At 34.1% G+C, this 22,963-nt stretch overlaps 2 protein-coding genes across 2 annotated transcripts; one reads left to right on the top strand and one right to left on the bottom strand.

Moving 5' to 3' along the window:
- Positions 1–457: 457 nt before the first annotated feature.
- Positions 458–2,941, bottom strand: LOC115984465 (putative disease resistance protein RGA3). Its single transcript, XM_031107489.1, has one exon. It carries the CDS (start codon positions 2,939–2,941, stop codon positions 458–460), a length of 2,484 nt encoding a protein of 827 aa, XP_030963349.1.
- Positions 2,942–10,052: 7,111 nt separating this feature from the next.
- On the top strand, positions 10,053–12,968 carry LOC115984232 (disease resistance protein RGA2-like). Its single transcript, XM_031107204.1, has 2 exons — positions 10,053–11,943; positions 12,042–12,968. Exons 1-2 carry the CDS (start codon positions 10,478–10,480, stop codon positions 12,052–12,054), a joined length of 1,479 nt encoding a protein of 492 aa, XP_030963064.1. The 5' UTR covers positions 10,053–10,477; the 3' UTR covers positions 12,055–12,968.
- Positions 12,969–22,963: the final 9,995 nt, after the last annotated feature.

A 22,963-nucleotide genomic window follows, 5' to 3' on the forward strand; every position in this document is an offset into this window, starting at 1 on the left:
GATTTATGCATCTTTCATTTTAATTACTTTTTTCCTTTTGGGTCCTTCTTAATGTGTGAATCAAATATATTGAATGAAATTTTATTCAAAATATTCAATAACCTTTGATTATAGAGAGTGTAACTAAGTACCTTTCGTACTCCGCCATCCAAAATCCTAAAAGTATCCAAGCGAGGCATATTGCCACCATATTCCACAGATGATTCATAAAATATAAACTGTTGACAGAACACAAGTCATCGAATTAAATAATATTAATAATAATAGAACTTCAAAACAATTCAACAGTTTGGTTGCGTTGAAATCAATCAAAATGGCCAAGATTCTATACATCTCAGAAATTTTTTTTATTATTAGAAAACTTTAGAAAACCAAAAGCTTTGCTAAAGTGAGCCCCATTCAATTATATACATTGGTTCCTATATTTTCGAAATCCAAAAGAAAAAATTCTTTTTTTTTAAGTGAGATAAGATTCCCAATCCACCGAGGCAATGTTTTCAAATTCCAAATCTTTCATTTCATCAAGCCATAAGCTTTCTAGAAATGGGAGTTCAGACAATGGTGGCAGGTGGTTGCAACTGTCACATCTCCTTAAAGTGATTTTAACAAGATTTTTGATGGAAGAAAGCCAACTTGAAAATGTCACACCAGAGTAATCCCACACTTCCAAAATTTTGAGATTTGGATGTGGCTGGAGGCTATCTAATAACATCTCATCATGTCCTTCTTGGTGAGCCCATGTTAATTCCAGTTTCTCAAGATGTTGCTTTTCCCTTAAATATTTGATCTCAGAATCTGAGTTAGCATCTTCCGATTGTTCTGAAATTTGGATCTCAAGTGTTCCTCTGAGGTTGTTTAGCCCATTCAAATTGCCTAGTCCACCATTATTTCTCGCAATGAATAATGGTAATGACTGAAGACCAATCAGTTTTCGTAATCCTTGAGGCAATCTCAACTTAAAACAACCCTTATCATCAAGGTGCCTGAGGCTAACCAATTTTGTGATGTCCCTAGGCAATTGTTCAAGATTCCAACATTTTTGAAGTTTTAGTGTATGCAAATTCAACAATGTAGTAATAGAATCAGAAAGAGTTTCAATAGGATTAAAAGAAAAATCTAAGTACCTCAAATGTATTAACTTCCCTGTGGAATTTGGCATTATTTTAATATTCAATGCATGTAAATCTAATGCACGCAACCTTGGGAAACTCTCAATTAGTGTAATCAATGTTGACTCATCCATGGCACTAGATCCATACTCACCATGTGTGAAAAGAATTGTACGTAGCTTGTTGCTTACTTTAACCAAACTTAAAGTTTTAGTAAAAGATGAGGCACTAGAAAATGATACATGATGAGTTTTTTCATCCAAATAGTCAAGTCTACAGTCAGTCCCTGCAATTGATAGTGCAAGATCATGATATAAATCATGCATCTTGTATGTAAGTCCATAAGAATAAACTTGATAAAAAAATGACCTACAAAGTAGATTCTTAATGCACTCATCTGCAGCATCTTCTAATTGCCCTATATTATTTGGCAATTGGATTAACCCATGTGCCATCCATAGTTGAATCAATGTCATCCTATCAATCTTGTAAGATTTAGGAAACAAAGAACAAAAGCCAAAACAACCTTTAATATATGATGGAAGATGATCATAACTCAACCTTAGAATTGAAAAGGTATTACCACCCCCTAGTTCAATTACATTTTCCTGTACCTTATCCTTGATCTTTAACCACCCGTCTTTTTTCTCAAAGTATAATGCATTTCCAATGGACTCTATTGCAAGGGGTACTCCTTGACATCTGCCTACAATCTCCCTTCCAATTTCTACTAGTTTTGTGTTGTTGGTCTCTTGCCTGTTTCTAAATGCTATTTTCTCAAATAAAGACCAAGAATGGTCTTCAGAAAGACCATTAAGAGCATATGTTGAAACAGGACGTGTAATCTCTGCAACCAATTTGACTCGTGTAGTTATTACAATCTTACTTCCCTTTGCACCACCGATTAAAAGGCTAAAAAAGTCATTCCAGTTTTTATAATTTTCATTCCACATATCATCCAACACAAGTAAAAATTTCTTTTGATAAATTTTGTTAACTAGTTCCCTCAATGGATCCATGTTGTGGACTTGACCCATGAGGACTCCAGGATTTAACTTACGACGTTTGTTTCGCATTAGTTCCATGCTATCATCTTTATCAATACCATTTATTAGTTTTTCAGCAATTGTTGTCACCTTGAAGACATCTGAGACCCACACCCATATTTTTAACTCAAAATGTGCATCGACCTTTTCATGATTGTATACATTTTGTGCAAGTGCGGTCTTGCCTATCCCCCCAATTCCCTCAATAGCAATGACGGATACGTTATCATTATTAGGCTCCAATAAAAGTTTTATGATGGCATTACTATCATCATCTCTCCCAATAAATTCTTTATTCGGTAAACATGGGATAGTCTCCCTGTTCAGACTCACTTGAGGCTTCACATGGCCCTCATTAAAATGAAAGTTATTTCTATCTTGCGCCATTGCACTTAGATTCTGCCTCAATTCGTTTATTCTAAGACTCATCTTACGATTTCTAAAAACAAGTGGGATACTTCTAAATAAATTGCGTACCTTTCCTGCAGTATTCCCACTAGTCTCTTCTTGCTGCAAATCTAATTCAATGTGGAACTTATACTCACCCAACAAGTCATCTGCATCGTAAAAAGCGTCCTTGAGCTTTTCGAGCCAGTCCCTGTCTTGATGGTTGCGGTTCGGCTGCTCCACTGCGTCCAGAAGGACAGCTTGTATTCTGGACACTGTGTTCTGGATGCTTTCAATGTCATCTTTAACATTCCACAGTGGTCCAAAATTTTCAAAAGCCGCAGAGCCCAAATTTTCCATTATGGTCTGTATAACTCCGCAGAGGATTGCTTCAGCCATTTTTTCGTAGTGAGAGAAAGGAAGGTTTAAAGAGCGAGAGGGAAGCAAGAGAGGGCGGTCTTCAAGTGGTTCAGTGCTAGAGTCTAGAGAGTAAAAGAAAAACTTTCTATTGAGTGAAAGGAAGGCTAGAAGAACGAGAGGAAAGCTAGAGAGTGAGCTTGAAGTGCTTCAGTATTTTAGAGAGTGAAAAGGATTGCTTCAGCCATTTGTTCGTAGTGACTAGTGAGACAAAGGAAGCTAGTGCTTCAATGCTAGAGTGAATGAAAAACTTTCTAGTGAGTGCAAGAAGATAGGCTAGAGAAACGAGAGGAAAGCTAGAGAGTGAGCTTCAAGTGCTTTAGTATGCTAGAGAAAAGAAGACTTAAAGAGCGAGAGGGAAGCAAGGGAGGGTGGGGTTCAAGTGGTTCAGTGCTAGAGAGTGAAAGAAAAGCTTTCTAAAAGAGTGAGATCGAAGCCAAAGAGTGAGAGCTTGAAGTGCTTCAATATGCTAGAGAGTGAAAAAAGAAGGCTAAAAGAGCGAGAAGAATGCTAGAGGGTAATGTTTCTGTGAAGAAGGAGACGAGGAGGACCGAATATTTAAAGGGGAAAAAAGTTACCGTTACTAGTTTTCCTTTAGGAATTTTCTTAGAAGGTTACATCAATCATGCATAGCTTTATGTTTTTTCAAAGAAACTCACCGTTACTAGTCTTCCTTTGTGAATTTTCTTAGAAAGCTACCGTTATATCATGAACAACTTTATGAATTTTCTTGGAATGTTACCATTATCATGCATAGGAAAATGAGGAGGCACCATGTGGTGGTGTTGACTGTTGAGCCCTTTTGCACCGAAAGAAAACCCTTTTTGCATCAATGAAGTTAAAGCCAATTTTCTTAGAAAAATCACGCTCATGCATGGGAAAGTAACAGAGTTTTCAGAGGCAGATCCAAATGAATAATAATGTAGGACTAACATTTTGCCTTAAAAGCTTTCAAAAAAAAAAAAAAAACATTTTGCCTTAAATGTCTAGCCCAGTCCTTTTGCTTTTTGAATAAATACACACATCTTTGCTTTTTGAGAAACAGAGCATGGCTGGAAAAAACAGAGCCTACAAAGACGACGTGTCGTACATATTTGTTCTAACTAAAACGACTGTAGTATAACAGATTCCAGAGGATCAGAGTGTTTAAATTCAACACATTTCAGAGAAAAATAAAAGAATGCTGAGTGTATTCGATACCTGACTACATGATGAACTAATTCAAATCAATTATATTTTTAAGCAAATATAAAAAATAAAAAATCAATTCTAATTATTTTTTTTTTACCCACTCATTTTGTTTTATTTAATAAAAATAATGGGAGAAAATTGGCAAATGCCCCTTTCACGAAAAAAATCTAGCATTTTACCCCCTTTCTTAAACTAATTAGGGAAATGCCTCTATTTAGAAACTCGATTTTCTCAAAATCGAGTTAGCACTTTAGTGGCGTTTTATGGAGCTCTAAAGTGACGTTTTAAGGATCTATAGTGGTGTTTGGGAACTCGAGCTCCATGAACTCGAGTTTTATGCAAGTTTTTTTGTTTTACCTATAGTGTCTTATTTATTTATTTATCTATTTATTATGGAACTCGTGTTCATGGAGCTCGAGTTCCAAAACGCCACTATAAATCCTTAAATCGTCGTTATAGGGCTCCTTAAAACGCCACTATAGGACTAATTCGATTTTGAGAAAAACAAATTTCAAAATAGGGACATTTCTCTCATTAGTTTGGGAAATTGGACAAAACATTGATTTTTTTTTTTTTAAAAAGGACAAAAGCCCATTTTCTCCAAAAACAATGATCGAGGAAGGATTTTTTTTTTCCACCATCACTATCAGGGTTTTCTTGGGGAATGTGGAATTGGTAAAAGAAAATGTACAAAAGCACAACTTTTACAATAATTTTGAAAATTTTAATGGCAGTGTGAGACAAACAGTAATCGTTGAATATAAAGGAAAAAAATTGGGGCCCCCCTAGCCCAAAGAAAAAAAAGGAATTTTTTTAATGATTATATATATATATATATATATTTTTTTTGTTATTTCTAGAATTGTGTCTCACTCCTTTTAAAACTTAGACTCCCTCTCTTTTAATTAGCCCAACCTAATTAGCAACTATCCAACTCAAAAACTTAACAAAACCAAAATAAAAAAATAAAAAATCTCAGTCAGCCCAGTATTAGAATACTAGCAGTAGGTGTTCTAAATGGTAAATATTTAGTATTTAGAACACCAAATATCAAAAACACTACTGTACGAGACATTTCAAATGCTATATTAAAGTAGCGAAAGTAAGTTTTGGTTTGTGAATATACATATAAATATATATATATATATATATATTTTGCAACAGTTGATGCGCTTAAGAAACAATATTATTTTGTATTTTTTTGTCTTTGTTAGTAAAATGATTGCATCTTAATGTATCAGGAAACAATGATTTTGTGTATTGATCTTAGTTAATAGTTTGTTAGTACCATATGAATATTTATTTGGATTTTTTTTCTTCTTATACTTCGGCCTCCCTAGCTTGAAATCTTAGGTCTGCCCCTACATTAAACACTATTTGAAATGACATAAGAACATTCACATCAAGCATTCTAAAATTTTTAGCATTCACATCAAGTAATTAACTATATCATCGATCACATTCATCAAAATTCTAACGCTAGAGCACTAGCACCAATTGTTATAAAAAAAAAAAAATTCTATTTTAACATACAAAAAATTTACTTAATCTATCTTAGCATCTTAGCATAGCATTTAATATTAGACCCTACATCTTATCTCTTATTTTAATTCGTCGCTCATTAAAATAACCAAAAAAGACACCTGCCATGTAGTAGAAGTGTACTATAGCAGGTGTTAATATAATTTGGCATATGACACGTGATGAAGATGTATTTTTGGTATTTGATGTTTTAGCATTCGGCACACCTCATGATGCCAATGCTCTAAACTTTCTCTGACCAACTATAGAACTTGTTTTTTTCTCATGTAAATTTGAAAATAAACAGTAAATAAGTTGACCTTTATCAATTAGTAAGTATTCAAATTTGACTTGACAACGAATTACAAATATAAAACATTTAAATTTAGTTGATAATGAATGTAAAATGTTTAAACTTGGCTCAAGCTTGAACCAATCCTATAAATAATGTTCATGTTCAAGTTCAAGCTCATTAAAAAGTTTTAAAACTTGAACTTGGCTAGATTCATTAGTCAAGTTGAAGCTTAAACTCAAGCTTAATATCAAGTTTTTGAACTTAAAATCCAACACAAATATATTATCAAGCCCATATAAAGCTTATTGGTTTGCACAAGTAATCACTACTCCTTAGAAAGTTAACTAGTTTTCCTTTATGAATTTTCTTAGAAAGTTACATTAATCATGCATGGCTTTGTGTGTTTCCTAAGAAATTTACCATTACTTCTAGTCTTCCTTTATGAATTTTCTTAGAAAGCACTAACTATATCTAATATTTTTTTATCATCGCTAAACTATTGAAAGAATATCTTTAAAATATTTATGAACGAAAAACAGTAACCAAAAAAAAAAAAACCATTCGTGGCAAATGTTTAGAGAGAGAAAAAGCTTAAGGCCAACTTCCAAAAAAAAAACCTTCGTCAAAGCTCTAGAGGGAGCGCACACACACTATCATTTAGCTTTTGTGTACGCAATTATAATATGTTTGTGCATAAAATCATCACCACATAACATTTAAAATATTATTTAATTTGAATAAATTGTGATATTGTTATATGTGGTTGATGGTTTTATGCAAAAAACATTTATAATTTGCGTATCACAAAGCTTTAATGATAGTGTGTGTGCGCTCCCTCTAGAGCTTTGACGAAAGGTTTTTTTTTTTGGTGTGGACTAAACTCTTTTTCTCTCTCTCTAAAATTTGCACGAAATTTTTTTTTTTTTTTTTTGGTTACTGTTTTTCGTTCATAAATATTTTAAAGATATTCTTTCAATAGTTTAGCGATGATAAAAAAATATTAGATATAGTTAGTGCTTTCTAAGAAAATTCATAAAGGAAGACTAGAAGTAATGGTAAATTTCTTAGGAAACACACAAAGCCATGCATGATTAATGTAACTTTCTAAGAAAATTCATAAAGGAAAACTAGTTAACTTTCTAAGGAGTAGTGATTACTTGTGCAAACCAATAAGCTTTATATGGGCTTGATAATATATTTGTGTTGGATTTTAAGTTCAAAAACTTGATATTAAGCTTGAGTTTAAGCTTCAACTTGACTAATGAATCTAGCCAAGTTCAAGTTTTAAAACTTTTTAATGAGCTTGAACTTGAACATGAACATTATTTATAGGATTGGTTCAAGCTTGAGCCAAGTTTAAACATTTTACATTCATTATCAACTAAATTTAAATGTTTTATATTTGTAATTCGTTGTCAAGTCAAATTTGAATACTTACTAATTGATAAAGGTCAACTTATTTACTGTTTATTTTCAAATTTACATGAGAAAAAAACAAGTTCTATAGTTGGTCAGAGAAAGTTTAGAGCATTGGCATCATGAGGTGTGCCGAATGCTAAAACATCAAATACCAAAAATACATCTTCATCACGTGTCATATGCCAAATTATATTAACACCTGCTATAGTACACTTCTACTACATGGCAGGTGTCTTTTTTGGTTATTTTAATGAGCGACGAATTAAAATAAGAGATAAGATGTAGGGTCTAATATTAAATGCTATGCTAAGATGCTAAGATAGATTAAGTAAATTTTTTGTATGTTAAAATAGAATTTTTTTTTTTTTATAACAATTGGTGCTAGTGCTCTAGCGTTAGAATTTTGATGAATGTGATCGATGATATAGTTAATTACTTGATGTGAATGCTAAAAATTTTAGAATGCTTGATGTGAATGTTCTTATGTCATTTCAAATAGTGTTTAATGTAGGGGCAGACCTAAGATTTCAAGCTAGGGAGGCCGAAGTATAAGAAGAAAAAAAATCCAAATAAATATTCATATGGTACTAACAAACTATTAACTAAGATCAATACACAAAATCATTGTTTCCTGATACATTAAGATGCAATCATTTTACTAACAAAGACAAAAAAATACAAAATAATATTGTTTCTTAAGCGCATCAACTGTTGCAAAATATATATATATATATATATATTTATATGTATATTCACAAACCAAAACTTACTTTGGCTACTTTAATATAGCATTTGAAATGTCTCGTACAGTAGTGTTTTTGATATTTGGTGTTCTAAATACTAAATATTTACCATTTAGAACACCTACTGCTAGTATTCTAATACTGGGCTGACTGAGATTTTTTATTTTTTTATTTTGGTTTTGTTAAGTTTTTGAGTTGGATAGTTGCTAATTAGGTTGGGCTAATTAAAAGAGAGGGAGTCTAAGTTTTAAAAGGAGTGAGACACAATTCTAGAAATAACAAAAAAAATATATATATATATATATATAATCATTAAAAAAATTCCTTTTTTTTCTTTGGGCTAGGGGGGCCCCAATTTTTTTCCTTTATATTCAACGATTACTGTTTGTCTCACACTGCCATTAAAATTTTCAAAATTATTGTAAAAGTTGTGCTTTTGTACATTTTCTTTTACCAATTCCACATTCCCCAAGAAAACCCTGATAGTGATGGTGGAAAAAAAAAAATCCTTCCTCCATCATTGTTTTTGGAGAAAATGGGCTTTTGTCCTTTTAAAAAAAAAAAAAATCAACGTTTTGTCCAATTTCCCAAACTAATAAGAGAAATGTCCCTATTTTGAAATTTGTTTTTCTCAAAATCGAATTAGTCCTATAGTGGCGTTTTAAGGAGCCCTATAACGACGATTTAAGGATTTATAGTGGCGTTTTGGAACTCGAGCTCCATGAACACGAGTTCCATAATAAATAGATAAATAAATAAATAAGACACTATAGGTAAAACAAAAAAACTTGCATAAAACTCGAGTTCATGGAGCTTGAGTTCCCAAACACCACTATAGATCCTTAAAACGTCACTATAGGGTTCCATAAAACGCCACTATAGGGCTAACTCGATTTTGAGAAAATCGAGTTTCTAAATAGGGGCATTTCCCTTATTAGTTTAAAAAATGGGGTAAAATGCTAGATTTTTTTCGTGAAAGGGGCATTGGCCAATTCTCTCCCATTGTTTTTATTAAATAAAACAAAATGAGTGGGTAAAAAAAAAATTAGAATTGATTTTTTATTTTTTATATTTGCTTAAAAATATAATTGATTTGAATTAGTTCATCATGTAGTCAGGTATCGAATACACTCAGCATTCTTTTATTTTTCTCTGAAATGTGTTGAATTTAAACACTCTGATCCTCTGGAATCTGTTATACTACAGTCGTTTTAGTTAGAACAAATATGTACGACACGTCGTCTTTGTAGGCTCTGTTTTTTCCAGCCATGCTCTGTTTCTCAAAAAGCAAAGATGTGTGTATTTATTCAAAAAGCAAAAGGACTGGGCTAGACATTTAAGGCAAAATGTTTTTTTTTTTTTTTGAAAGCTTTTAAGGCAAAATGTTAGTCCTACATTATTATTCATTTGGATCTGCCTCTGAAAACTCTGTTACTTTCCCATGCATGAGCGTGATTTTTCTAAGAAAATTGGCTTTAACTTCATTGATGCAAAAAGGGTTTTCTTTCGGTGCAAAAGGGCTCAACAGTCAACACCACCACATGGTGCCTCCTCATTTTCCTATGCATGATAACGGTAACATTCCAAGAAAATTCATAAAGTTGTTCATGATATAACGGTAGCTTTCTAAGAAAATTCACAAAGGAAGACTAGTAACGGTGAGTTTCTTTGAAAAAACATAAAGCTATGCATGATTGATGTAACCTTCTAAGAAAATTCCTAAAGGAAAACTAGTAACGGTAACTTTTTTCCCCTTTAAATATTCGGTCCTCCTCGTCTCCTTCTTCACAGAAACATTACCCTCTAGCATTCTTCTCGCTCTTTTAGCCTTCTTTTTTCACTCTCTAGCATATTGAAGCACTTCAAGCTCTCACTCTTTGGCTTCGATCTCACTCTTTTAGAAAGCTTTTCTTTCCCCCCCCACCACCCTCCCTTGCTTCCCTCTCGCTCTTTAAGTCTTCTTTTCTCTAGCATACTAGCACTTGAAGCTCACTCTCTAGCTTTCCTCTCGTTTCTCTAGCCTATCTTGCACTCACTATAAAGTTTTTCATTCACTCTAGCATTGAAGCACTTGAAACCCACCCTCTCCAGCTTCCCTATCACTCTTTTAGCCTTCCTTTGTCTCACTAGTCACTACGAACAAATGGCTGAAGCAATCCTTTTCACTCTCTAAAATACTGAAGCACTTCAAGCTCACTCTCTAGCTTTCCTCTCGTTCTTCTAGCCTTCCTTTCACTCAATAGAAAGTTTTTCTTTTACTCTCTAGACTCTAGCACTGAACCACTTGAAGACCGCCCTCTCTTGCTTCCCTCTCGCTCTTTAAACCTTCCTTTCTCTCACTACGAAAAAATGGCTGAAGCAATCCTCTGCGGAGTTACACAGACCATAATGGAAAATTTGGGCTCTGCGGCTTTTGAAAAGTTTGGACCACTGTGGAATGTTAAAGATGACATTGAAAGCATCAAGAAAACAGTGTCCAGAATACAAGCTGTCCTTCTGGATGCAGTGGAGCAGCCGAACCGCAACCATCAAGACAGGGACTGGCTCGAAAAGCTCAAGGACGCTTTTTATGATGCAGATGACTTGTTGGGTGAGTATAAGTTCCACATTGAATTAGCTTTGCAGCAAGAAGAGACTAGTGGGAATACTGCAGGAAAGGTACGCAATTTCTTTAGAAGTATCCCACTTGTTTTTAGAAATCGTAAGATGAGTCTTGGAATAATCGAATTGAGGCAAAATCTAATTGCAATGGCGCAAGATAGAAATAACTTTCATTTTAATGAGGGCCATGTGAAGCCTCAAGTGAGTCTGAACAGGGAGACTATCCCATGTTTACCAAATAAAGAAGTTATTGGGAGAGATGATGACAAAAATGCCATCATAAAACTTTTATTGGAACCTAATAATGATGAGAATGTATCCGTCATTGCTATTGTGGGAATTGGGGGGTTAGGCAAGACCACACTTGCTCAAAATGTATACAATCATGAAAAAGTCAATGCACATTTTGAGTTAAAAATATGGGTGTGGGTCTCAGATGTCTTCAAGGTGACAACAATTGCTGAAAAACTAATAAATGGTATTGATAAAGATGATAGCATGGAACTAATGCGAAACAAACGTCGTAAGTTTAATCCTGAAGTCCTCATGGGTCAAGTCCACAACACGGATCCATTGAGGGAACTTGTTAACAAAATTTATCAAAAGAAATTTTTACTTGTGTTGGATGATATGTGGAACGAAAATTATAAAAATTGGAATGACTTTAAAAGCCTTTTAATCGGTGGAGCAAAGGGAAGTAAGATTGTAATAACTACACGAGTCAAATTGGTTGCAGAGATTACACGTCCTGTTTCAACATATGCTCTTAAAGGCCTTTCTAAGGACCATTCTTGGTCTTTATTTGAGAAAATAGCATTTAGAAACAGGCAAGAGACCAACAACACTAAACTAGTAGAAATTGGAAGGGAGATTGTAGGCAAATGTCAAGGAGTACCCCTTGCAATAGAGTCCATTGGAAATGCATTATACTTTGAGAAAAAAGACGGGTGGTTAAAGATCAAGGATAAGGTACAAGAAAATGTAATTGAACAAGGGGGTGGTAATACCTTTTCAATTCTAAGGTTGAGTTATGATAATCTTCCATCATATATTAAAGGTTGTTTTGCCTTTTGTTCTTTGTTTCCTAAATCTTACGAGATTGATAGGATGACATTGATTCAACTATGGATGGCACATGGGTTAATCCAATTTCCAAATAATATAGAGCAATTAGAAGATGTTGCAGATGAGTGCATCAAGAGTCTACTTTGCAGGTCATTTTTGTATGAGTCTTATTATGATAAACAAGACTTAACATACAGGACATACGAGATGCATGTTTTATATCATGATCTTGCACTATCAATTGCAGGGGCAGACTGTAGACTTGACTATTTGGATGAAAAAACTCGTCATGTATCATTTTCTAGTGACTCATCTTTTACTAAAACTTTAAGCTTGGTTAAAGCAAGTAGCAAGGTACGTACAATTTTGTTCACACATAGTAAGAATGCATCTAATGCCATGGATGAGTCAACATTGAGTACACTGATTGAGAGTTTCCCAAGTTTACGTGCATTAGATTTACATGGATTGAAAATTGAAATAATGACAAATTTCATAGGGAAGTTAATACATTTGAAGTACTTAGATCTTTCTTTTAATCCTATTGAAACTCTTCCTGATTCAATTACAACATTGTTGAACTTGCAAACACTAAAACTTCAAGAATGTCGTAAACTTGAACAATTGCCTAGGGACATCACAAAATTGGTTAGCCTCAGGCACCTTGATAATATGGGTTGTTATAAGTTGAGATTGCCTCAAGGATTACAGAAACTGACTGGTCTTCAATCATTATTGCTATTCATTGCGAGGAATAATGGTGGACTAGGCGAATTGAATGGGCTAAACAACCTCAAAGGAACACTTGAGATCCAAATTTTAGAACAATTGGAAGATGCTAACTCAGATTGTAAGGCCAAAAATTTAAGGGAAAAGCAACATCTTGAGAAATTGAAATTATCATGGGCTCACCAAGAAGGACATGATGAGATGTTATTAGATAGCCTCCAGCCACATCCAAATCTCAAAATTTTGGATGTGTATGGTTACACTGGTGTGACATTTTCAAGTTGGCTTTCTTCCATCGAAAATCTTGTTGAAATCACTTTAAGGAGATGTGACAGAGGCAACCACCTGCCACCATTGTCTAAACTCCCATTTCTAGAAAGATTAAGGCTTGATGAAATGAAAGATTTGGAATGCATATCAGATTGTGATATAAGGGAGGAAGTTTCTACTTTATCCTTCTTCCCATCATTAAAATTTCTTCATATTTGGGAATGCCCTAACTTAAAGGGATGGTGGAGTAGCGCATCAATGACAAATCATCAACAACATCAGCATAACCGGTCATTGCCATCATTTCCTTGTCTTTCTTCTTTTTTTATTAAAAATTGTCCTAATATGACTTCCATGCCCTTGTTTCCTTATCTCGAAAAAGAGCTATTTCTAATTAACGTTAGCTCAAAGCTTTTTCAAGAGGCAATACTTCCCTCTTCCTTCTCTTCTTCGTCCTCTCATCTCTCCAAATTAAAAGATATGTATATAGAAAATCTGCCAGATGTTGTGTCTCTGCCAAATGGGTGGGTATCGAATCTAATTTCTCTCGAGTATTTACAAATTGATTCTTGCAAGGAGTTAAATCTAGGAAATGACGTGGACGGAATGGAATGGCGATATCTTAATCGCCTCATTGATCTGCGCTTCTACGGCCTTCCAAAACTAAATTCCTTACCTGTAGGTCTTCAACACGTTAAAACCTTGGAAAATCTCTATATTGGAAATTGTGAGAATCTGAAAACTTTGCCTCGGTGGATTGGAAATCTTATCTTACTTAAATGGTTTGCAATTTACAACTGTCTCAATCTGAAATCACTGCCTGATGAGATGCGCGATCTCTCGTCTTTACAAATACTAGAGATTCGCAATTGTCCAGAGTTACAGAGAAGATGCGAAAAGGAAACCGGTCAAGATTGGGACAAGATCGCACATATCACTAAGGGTACGCATTCTATATACCCATTTTTTTGTATTGAATTTTTGTTTGCTAGCTGAGAAAAAAGTTGAAAATGAAAGAAATTGAACTTTTTAAAATTTATTCTCTATCATTTATTGATTTCAATACAATTTTTTGAAAAAAAAAAAAAGAATTTTTTCTTTTGGATTTCAAAAATATAGGAACCAATGTATATAATTGAATGGGGCTCACTTCAACAAAGCTTTTGGTTTTCTAAAATTTTCTAATAATAAAAAAAAAAAAAATCTGAGATGTATAGAATCTTGTCCAATTTGATTGATTTCAAAGCAACCAAACTGTTGAATTGTTTTGAAGTTCTATTATTATTAATGTTATTTAATTTGATGGCTTGTGTTCTGTTCACAGTTAAATTAATATGAATCATTTGTGGAATATGGTGGCAATATACATCGCTTGGATACCTCAAGGATTTTGGATGTTGGAGTACAAAAGCCACTTGGTTACACTCTATAATCAAAGGTTATTGAATATTTTGAGTAAACTTTCATTCCATATATTTGATTTACACATTAAAGAGGACCTAAAGGAAAAAGTGAAATGAAAGATCCATATATCCCTATTTGCTTCTTTATTCTAATGATTTTTACCTTGTAGAAGCTAATGGATGTGCTGTTTCAAAGTCTTTACATGAAAAATGCCTTGCTCAAGTCCTTAATTCTTCCAATGAAATTTGAATAGCTGGAAGTGGGTTATTCAAATGCTAATTCCTTTCCTCTTCTTCTTTGTTCTTCTTGTGTTATGTTGATTTCTCACTTGGTTTGATCTAAATGCAGAACAAATTGGAAGCACAAAACAAAACCAGGGGTAAATATCTGAGCCTATTCAAAACCTATTATAAAGAACATTTTGTCTCTATCATGATCTTATTTTCTACCATAGTTTAATGGGCTAGTGCATAACATCAATTTTTTTCATGCAGTTAGATGCATACACAATTTTAGTGGAATCTCTTTGTACATTTTGTGTTATGTTCCCATTGCTTACTGTTACAAACTTGGGAAAAATATCTTTTTTGGCCATTTTCTCTCACTTGAATAACCAGTTCATGGCAATCTTTCGCAATTCCTTGCCACTGTTAAACTTTGGCTAGCTTGAGGATGCAACATGCATCATCATTGGGATTTTATGCTGATATCTTGTGTTATTTGTAGGGAGCGTTTGGAGTGCTGTAGGGATCATCTCTTTTATGATTACTCTTTTACAAGAAGATTAAAGTAGCAAGTGTTGAAAGAGTACGTGGTTAATCTGCAGCTTGTCGTTTGAAATTCCTCTCCATTTGTTCAGATGCTAAGGCTCACTTGGTGTTCTTGTTATTGTTGAAATTGACTTTAGTGTGATGTAGATTTGTTGTAATCTAATTATTGTGTTCTTTCTTGTTTTGGTAGTCTTTAGCTTTTGTTTAAGAGAAAATTGTTGTAAACTCTTTATTCAATATTGGAAGATTTTTACTGGACTAGGTCCTGTGGTTTTCCCCTTCTCATTGAAGGGTTTCCACGTAAAAATTTGGTGTCTTGATTGTGGGTTGTTGCTAGATATTTCTGCTTTGTGTTGATTATTGTGCTTGCCTAATTTTTTTTGAAGTTCTTATTGAATTTGCACAAAGAGAATATATATATAGATACATACATACATACATATATACATATAAATCCATTATGTGCTATTGTATCAATCTGCAATTTTTCCCAATAGAAATAGGGGAGGGATTCATTCTTCAATGGGTAAAGGCTTGAGGTCTACCTTGTGCAAAGCTTGCTTGGGCTACATTCATCTACCATATTTGGATTTAAAGAAATGCAAGAGTCCATAATGATCCTATTCATAGTGAGAAACTGAGAATGGTCATATAGTTGATTTAAAAATGATGTGAGAATTAGAACTAGAACTTACAATGGTTTTAAAAATGTCAATATAGAATAGGGTATTGTTTAGCTATATGGGTCTCTTTGTCTGTTTTAACTTAACTTGGTAGCTTGTCTTTTTGCAGCAAGGGCTGGCTGTTTTTTCTACTGAAATGTAGTGTTCTGTCTTTTGAACTTCATGTAATAATTTTTGTGTTAGTAAAATTTCCTCAGTCATCCAAAAACAGAGGACAAGAAATAGTATCCAAATTGCCTGAGCACTAAGTCAGTTGCAAAAGCTTTATGATGTATATCATGAATCTCAAAAGCTGATTACGAATCTAGAGGCTTATTTTTATTTTTATTTTTTACACTAGAAAATTATTAGACAAGTTGAAATGCATTACACAAATCTGGCTAAATATGCTCTGGCATTGAGTTCAGAAGAAGCACTAAAAATGTCATTGTGATTTAACTAGATTAAGAATTGACTTGCACCAAACATTAGGATTTGCTAGCTGCTTAGCACCATATATACTTTATGAAAGCGGAGTAGAAGGTGATACACCATCTGGTTCTACTAAGCTGGTAAAGCATTTTGTCAAACATGCAAAAAAGCCTTTCAATAGGCGAGGATGATTATATTTGATTGGTGTAAACCGCATAAGAACTGTAAAGTTGTAATTTACAACTATGTGTTTTGTTCGCTTCTATTTCATGCCAAATTTGATTGTAATTATGTTCAATTTTTTGTACCCTGTATTTCATGTGAGATTTATTTGTAAGAGTTTTGTGTGAGAGAGAGAGAGAGTGTGAAGACTTAAGGCAAATTGAAGACTGAAGTGTTTTCGCGGGTAGCTTGCAAGTAAGCATCCCGCGAAGTGATGCATGTGCCCTGCATATAACTAGAATGCGAAGAGTTAGGATAGAATGGAGACAGCTGTGTTTCGCAAGTGTCTCACGGGTAAGGCCTTCCTGTGAGTTACCTCCAAAACATTTTGTTTTGCCAGACTGTCATTTCTGATACATACTTTCTGTGCCTACACTATTTATACCCACATTACCCTAGACATAAACCTTAAGAGTTAGAGATTGTGATACCCACATTTCTCTACACAATTACTTATGGATTTTCCTCAACTCCTACCTCTCCATTTCCATACCATTGAGAGGTTGATAGCCCAAACACTTACCACACCCTTTTAGAGTGTTCAGTGAAGTTTTGGTGCTACTGGGGAAGCATTGGAACACTTACCACACCCTTTTAGAGTGTTCAGTGAGGTTTTGGTGTTGTTGGGAAGCATTGGAAAAAGTCAGGTTTTAGTGGATGCAATCGGGCGGATTGTGGGATCCAGAGAGTTAGACAAGACACGGTTCCTAGAAGCCTTGTTAGAGTATGAGCTTAGAGGGCTTAGATGCATCGGGTAAATTAGGCTTGTAGGGTTTCTTGCTAACCCATGTATCCCAACTGATTGTCTAGTGGATCAATTACCGCTTGGAGGGCGGCAGAGAGGTTTTACGCCGAGTACTTCGATTTCCTCTTCGATAACACATCAACGTGTTATCTTGTGTTTGCATTCTTCTTCCCTACTTTTTTAGCTTTCATATTACTGCCGTGTTATATTGAATATGGCTTAGAGTAGTTTATTTGTTTATTCACTCGCATTTACTCTATTCTGCACTTAATATAAGTTAGAACAAAATCTATAGAGCCGTAATTTTTAATTTGGGGTCTAAACAGTTCTTGTATTTTAACACATTTTTGAGCTTTCAAGAACATTAGTTTAGCTTTTCAGGAAAGTATTTTGTACTTAATTTTTATGCCAAAATGGTAAATTAAGAATTGAATTAATTCCACATTCTAAAAAATTACCATACTGAACAAGTTTAGAACTAGTTGTAGCATTCACGGCTAACCACTTTTGTGGTTTCTCAAAGGAAACCCCATTAGTCAAGAACCTTATAGTTCAGTGCCATTACTTGTTAGATTATCAAAAAGAAGTGCAGCTTAAGGGCCTCATTTCAAAGCCCATGTGCAGAAGTGATTGTCATCTTTTTATGTTTCACGTGATTTACATCCATAACAAATTTTCGTGCTGTATAATGTTTTCTTAGTGATGCAAGAGCAATAGTAATTGATGTTGTTTACAACACTGCAAATGAAAATGTATTAAATAAGCTTCATGCTACCTAAGAAACAGGTCAATTACCATTCTAGCTTCTTCTTTTGTATTATATTATAGCCTTGTTGCTGGGTAATAGTGGTCCTTGTCATGTAATAACCTATCAATTTGAAGAATTCCTATCACCTTGAGTTTGATATGTGCTATCTCGTTACTATAAATGTATATATATTTCATTTCAAGTAAATGTAACCAACAGTTTGACCAATTATTCATTTATTTCTCCAATGCATCAAGCTGCATCTTATTGCCTCTGTTGCCGATGACATGGAATGTAGAATATGTCTTACAGGATTGCTTAAACGGAGAGCTTGTTAGGGTGTGTCCTAACTCGAAGTTTTCTCCTGTTGTTGGATATCACTGGTATGTCTTTTTTTTTTTTTTTTTTTTTTAAATTAATTAATATATATATATATATATATATATATATATAAGCCCGTCTGTGGAACTATTTACTGTAATTACTTGACTTAATTCTAAGTGAAGAAGCATATTCATTTAACTACCATATATGAAGGGTTTTTTGTTTTGTTTTAGTTCTTGTGAATGAAAATTTGGATATTAATCAGATGACCATTGTACTTATTCCCTTTGTTGCTCTCTTTGCAGGTTTGATGGGGATGGGTGTGTGATTTTCTGTTCCCTTATTCAAAAGAGTATTTCTTTAAAGTTTTCTTGAAGAAAGAGTTCAAAGATATAACTTCAGTACCACTATTCCCACTCCAGAATACCATTAATGTTTCTCTACTTTGTGTGTTTAATTTATGGTTGCTTTTTAGTGGCTACTCAACGCCCCATTCTCTACATTATAAAAGTATTTGTGTCACATACTCTGAAGGAAAAAGCATATAACAAAGAAAAAAATGCCAATTGGCTGCTCTATGAAATTTTCCTTAGTCATCATATATGGTGGCTATATGTGCAGTAAACCCTTGTAGTTTATTCTTTAGTTGGCCAAGATCATTTGGATTTTATATGGTGCCTAGTTCTAAGAAATTCACTGAAAATACCATGATTGTTCTGACACAACTGCAGTTTGGCAGTGGAGCCAAATGAACAGTTTTTTTAGTAACTAAAATTACATAATTGAAGTCCTCTAAGAGGTAAAATGATACATTTGTCTTTTTCCCCCTTCCACAATTGAGGTTCCTTCCATTCGATTCATATACTATCTTGACATTAAATGCTGAAGTTTTACTAGTTTAACTACATTGAATTGCCAAATCGAGCCTGCCAATGAGCTCTAACTCAAATGGCACCTCCTCCTCTTGTAAGAGTAAGGTGGAAGGTTAGGTCGTGGTTTCAAGACCCACTATGTGTGTGACTTATCAATCAAAAAACAAACTAGTATAACCAAATCAAGCTTTTTAAGAATGAAAATTTTCCTTATGATATTTCTCTGTGGGGCATGTGTTGAGCCAAAATATCTTATTGAATGCAACTGCCATGCTAACTAGTGAGTTACAAGTTGCCAAGCTAACTATTTAATGCAACTACATTGTCCTATTGTATATGAGTTGTGGTCTATGGTGTTCACCTTGTTTGGTATCTACTGGGCGATGCCTAAGATTGGTTGAGCTCCTTGCATGTTGGCAAGGAAATTTTGGTCATCATCGTAATGGTGTAATTTGGATGTTTGATGTGGTGCATATGGCAGGAGAGAAACAACCGGTGTTTTAAAGATTCTGAAAGGACTATAGCTGATTTAAAACTTTTTTCTTTAAAACTCTATCGAATTGGATGTCCATCATAGAAAATCATTCTATTTTTTCGATCTATGATTTAATGGATGCTTGTAATTTATGTATTTGATTATTTTGGTCCCCTGCTGTACACTTCCCGTATACTTGGGTGACTCATTATTATGTCTTAGAATAAAATTTTCTTTACTTAAATATAAAAAATAAAAACAAAATAAAAACTAGTGAGTTACAAGTGTTTATGATTTCGAATAATACCTGTTCTTAAGAGTGAAAAATAATCATGGTGTAATCAAAACAACTTTGAACATGTTGGTGAAATGTTCAATCATCAAGATTCAAAAGAAGATGATTAGCTTGTTCTTCTTCTTTATGATCCCTTGGCAAGCTTAGGTGTCACTCTATTAGTGAAGGGCGAAAGGAAACTTGATTGTAATTTACCCATGTTATTTTGCTATTTTCAAGGTGTTTGTTAAACTATTTAGTCTTGTATTTTGGTTGATTTTGGTGAGTCGTGTGTCTGTTTGATCAGTAGACAGCAGTTGATTGTTTATAACCATCCTCATGGGCGGAGCCATGTTGAAGGGTGGGGGGCCATGGCCTCCCCAAAATTTTGAAATTTTTAAAAAAATATATATATATATATATATAATTATTTTAATGTTTTCAAAATTTAGTCTACAAAAACAAGAGTTGGTCCCCACTAAGTATTTGAATTAGTCCAATGATGCTTTAAAAAAAAAATTGGTCTAATAATTATAGAGACAACTTTATTTTTCACAATTTTATTTTTTATTGTAAAATGTGCTTTTATATTTGTTAAATATTTGAAAAAGTTTGGCACCAAACATGTTTGAATTTATCTTTTTCAATCTGTTATATGGCGATTAACAAGTCATTGACTCATTAAAAAATTATTGTCATTAAAACTACACATGAAATGTCTCTTTAGTTGCCACATAATGGGTCAAAGCAAAATAGTTTCAAATATGTTTGGAGCTTAATTTGTTCCTCCAAGTTTTGGATCATTCTTGTTTTTGAAAATTACATTAGTTCTGTAAGTTTTTAGACCTCTTAAAATCACAATCAGATTAACCTAGGTAATTAGCCAAGTGATTACTTAATCAAATTAATAAAACTAGATTAACACAAATATATCATATCAATGTATAGCAGTAGAAAATAAAAAACACAACGATATGATAACCCAGGAAAACCAAACTAGTAAAAAACCTGGGGAGGATTTAACCTAACTATCCTCAAGGTAAAAAGCAAATCCACTAGAAAGAATCGAAGTTTTACAATAACGACTTAGACCACTAACATCTTATTGCTACCCACCAGTAGAAATTTACTGACACGACCACGTGCAAGCTCCGAGCCCACAGACTCCTTCTTTCTTTGGCCTTTGCAAAACACAAACACCTACATTTGTGACTTTGAGATCCCACTCAAAGGTTTAGCAACACAAACTCTCCTGTTTGTGACTCCAAAACCACCTTTAAAGGTTTAGATCATCAGCACCTTTGATGACTAGAGAAGGCAGCAACTTCTACAATACTGGATCTTGAGATTCTTCAAGTAATAACACCGGTAGAAGACATAAGAGAGCATTTTAGGAACAAAACCCTAAATACAAAAGAGACACTCTTTTCTCTCTCTAAAAAGCCTTATAAAAACGTGCATAGAGTTTCCTTTATATATTGGGAGAAGTAGATTTGAAACCCTAATCCTTAATAAGCTTGAACTGCTGTTTGAGCTTAATTAAAATTCTGCAGATATGACTTTCAATTGATCGAGCCTATCTTTCGATCGATCGAACTAGACAGATTATGAAATCTTCTTCTTGCAGCTTGTATGTTCTTGAATCTTGACTTGAATCACCTTGAGTATTGTCTAATAATACCTATAGACTCTAAGATCTATATCTAGACAAGTTTGTGTTCACGATTTGCCAATTGTTCTAAACTTTTAGAACCTAACTAGTTCAATTGAATAATTTTACTTACATTATTATAAAATTTGATAATTTTTATAGAAAATGAAACTTTTTAAGAATTTCACTATGAAAATTGTGAAAATGTATTTTATTAATTTTATGAAAGATAGCCATCAAACATAATTTTGATTGAAAATATTAAGCACTTTTTTTGTTAGGTGTGTGTATATATATAACTAGGTTCATGAATGTTAGTTTGTCCAATGCTAGACTGTTAAAGCAAGAAGGGATTAGGTGATATCTTTAACATTTTCAGCATGATTCATGGTTTGCGCATCAAAGATGGGAAAGCAACCTATGTCTCCTGTGAAGATTTTCTTAATGGATTGTAAAGTGCAATCTCAGTATTAAGAGTAATCTAAACTGAGACTAATATCTGTTTGTGTGAAGAGAAAATATTCAGAGAAAAGGATGTAACAGAAAAGAGAAAAGAAAAGAGAGAGAGAGAGAGAGAGAGAGAAGAGAATGAGAGAAAATGAATTTTCTTTTCTTGATTGATCTTCTGAGAGTACAATCATATATATATATAATGTAATCTGCCTATGGTGTTGAGTAACAGAATTGATCCTGATCATCCGGATCAATCTCCGTGAATTTAGGAGAGCTAACGAACTCTAACTGACAGAGGTTTCGCGCCATTGTATTTAAAATCTGTTCCAAGCTTTAAACGACACCGTTTCTGGCTGCTGAAGCTTAAATAACAAACATACACGAAACGGTGCGTTGAGCTTATGTTATATTAGTGAAACGGTGCGTTGCAGCTGGATGTAAACCAACGGTCATCCCCAATTCAATCATCTTCAACCTTGCGCCTATGATGCAGTCAATCCAGAACTGAGATACAAATCAGCTATTTGGAATTTCCTTTAGCTTCTCTGAAGTTGAATTACTACGATCATTAACATCCCCCCTCAAACTTTTGGGGGAGTTTTCCAACAGAAGTTTGTGCCGTTGAAGAAGAAAAGAAGGAGACGGTAAAGGTTTGGTAAATATGTCAGCAAGGTTGTCCTTGCCAGAGACAAAACGCACACACAAGTCACGACGTAACACCTTCTCACGAACATAGTGGTAGTCCACTTCGATGTGTTTGGTGCGTGAGTGGAAAACAGGGTTCGCAGAGAGAGCAATGGCGGAAGCATTATCACACCAAAGGACAGGAACATGAGAGAGAAAAAGTCTCAATTCTTTGAAGAGAATTCGTAGCCAAGACATTTCTGCAGCAGTAGTGGCCAAGGCACGATACTCTGCCTCCGTGGAAGAACGAGCAACAGTGGTCTGTTTCTTAGATGACCAAGAAATGGGAGAAGCACCAAGAAACACCAGGAGGCCAGTGGTAGAACGACGATCAAAAGGATCGCCAGCCCAGTCTGCATCTGAGAAAGCTGTGAGAGTTAAAGGACCAGGGGAGAGGAAGATGCCATGATAAAGAGTGCCACGAAGGTATCTGAGAACCCTCTTAGCAGCCTCA

Source organism: Quercus lobata, chromosome 4 (assembly GCF_001633185.2).
Source record: "Quercus lobata isolate SW786 chromosome 4, ValleyOak3.0 Primary Assembly, whole genome shotgun sequence".
NCBI lineage: Eukaryota > Viridiplantae > Streptophyta > Magnoliopsida > Fagales > Fagaceae > Quercus > Quercus lobata.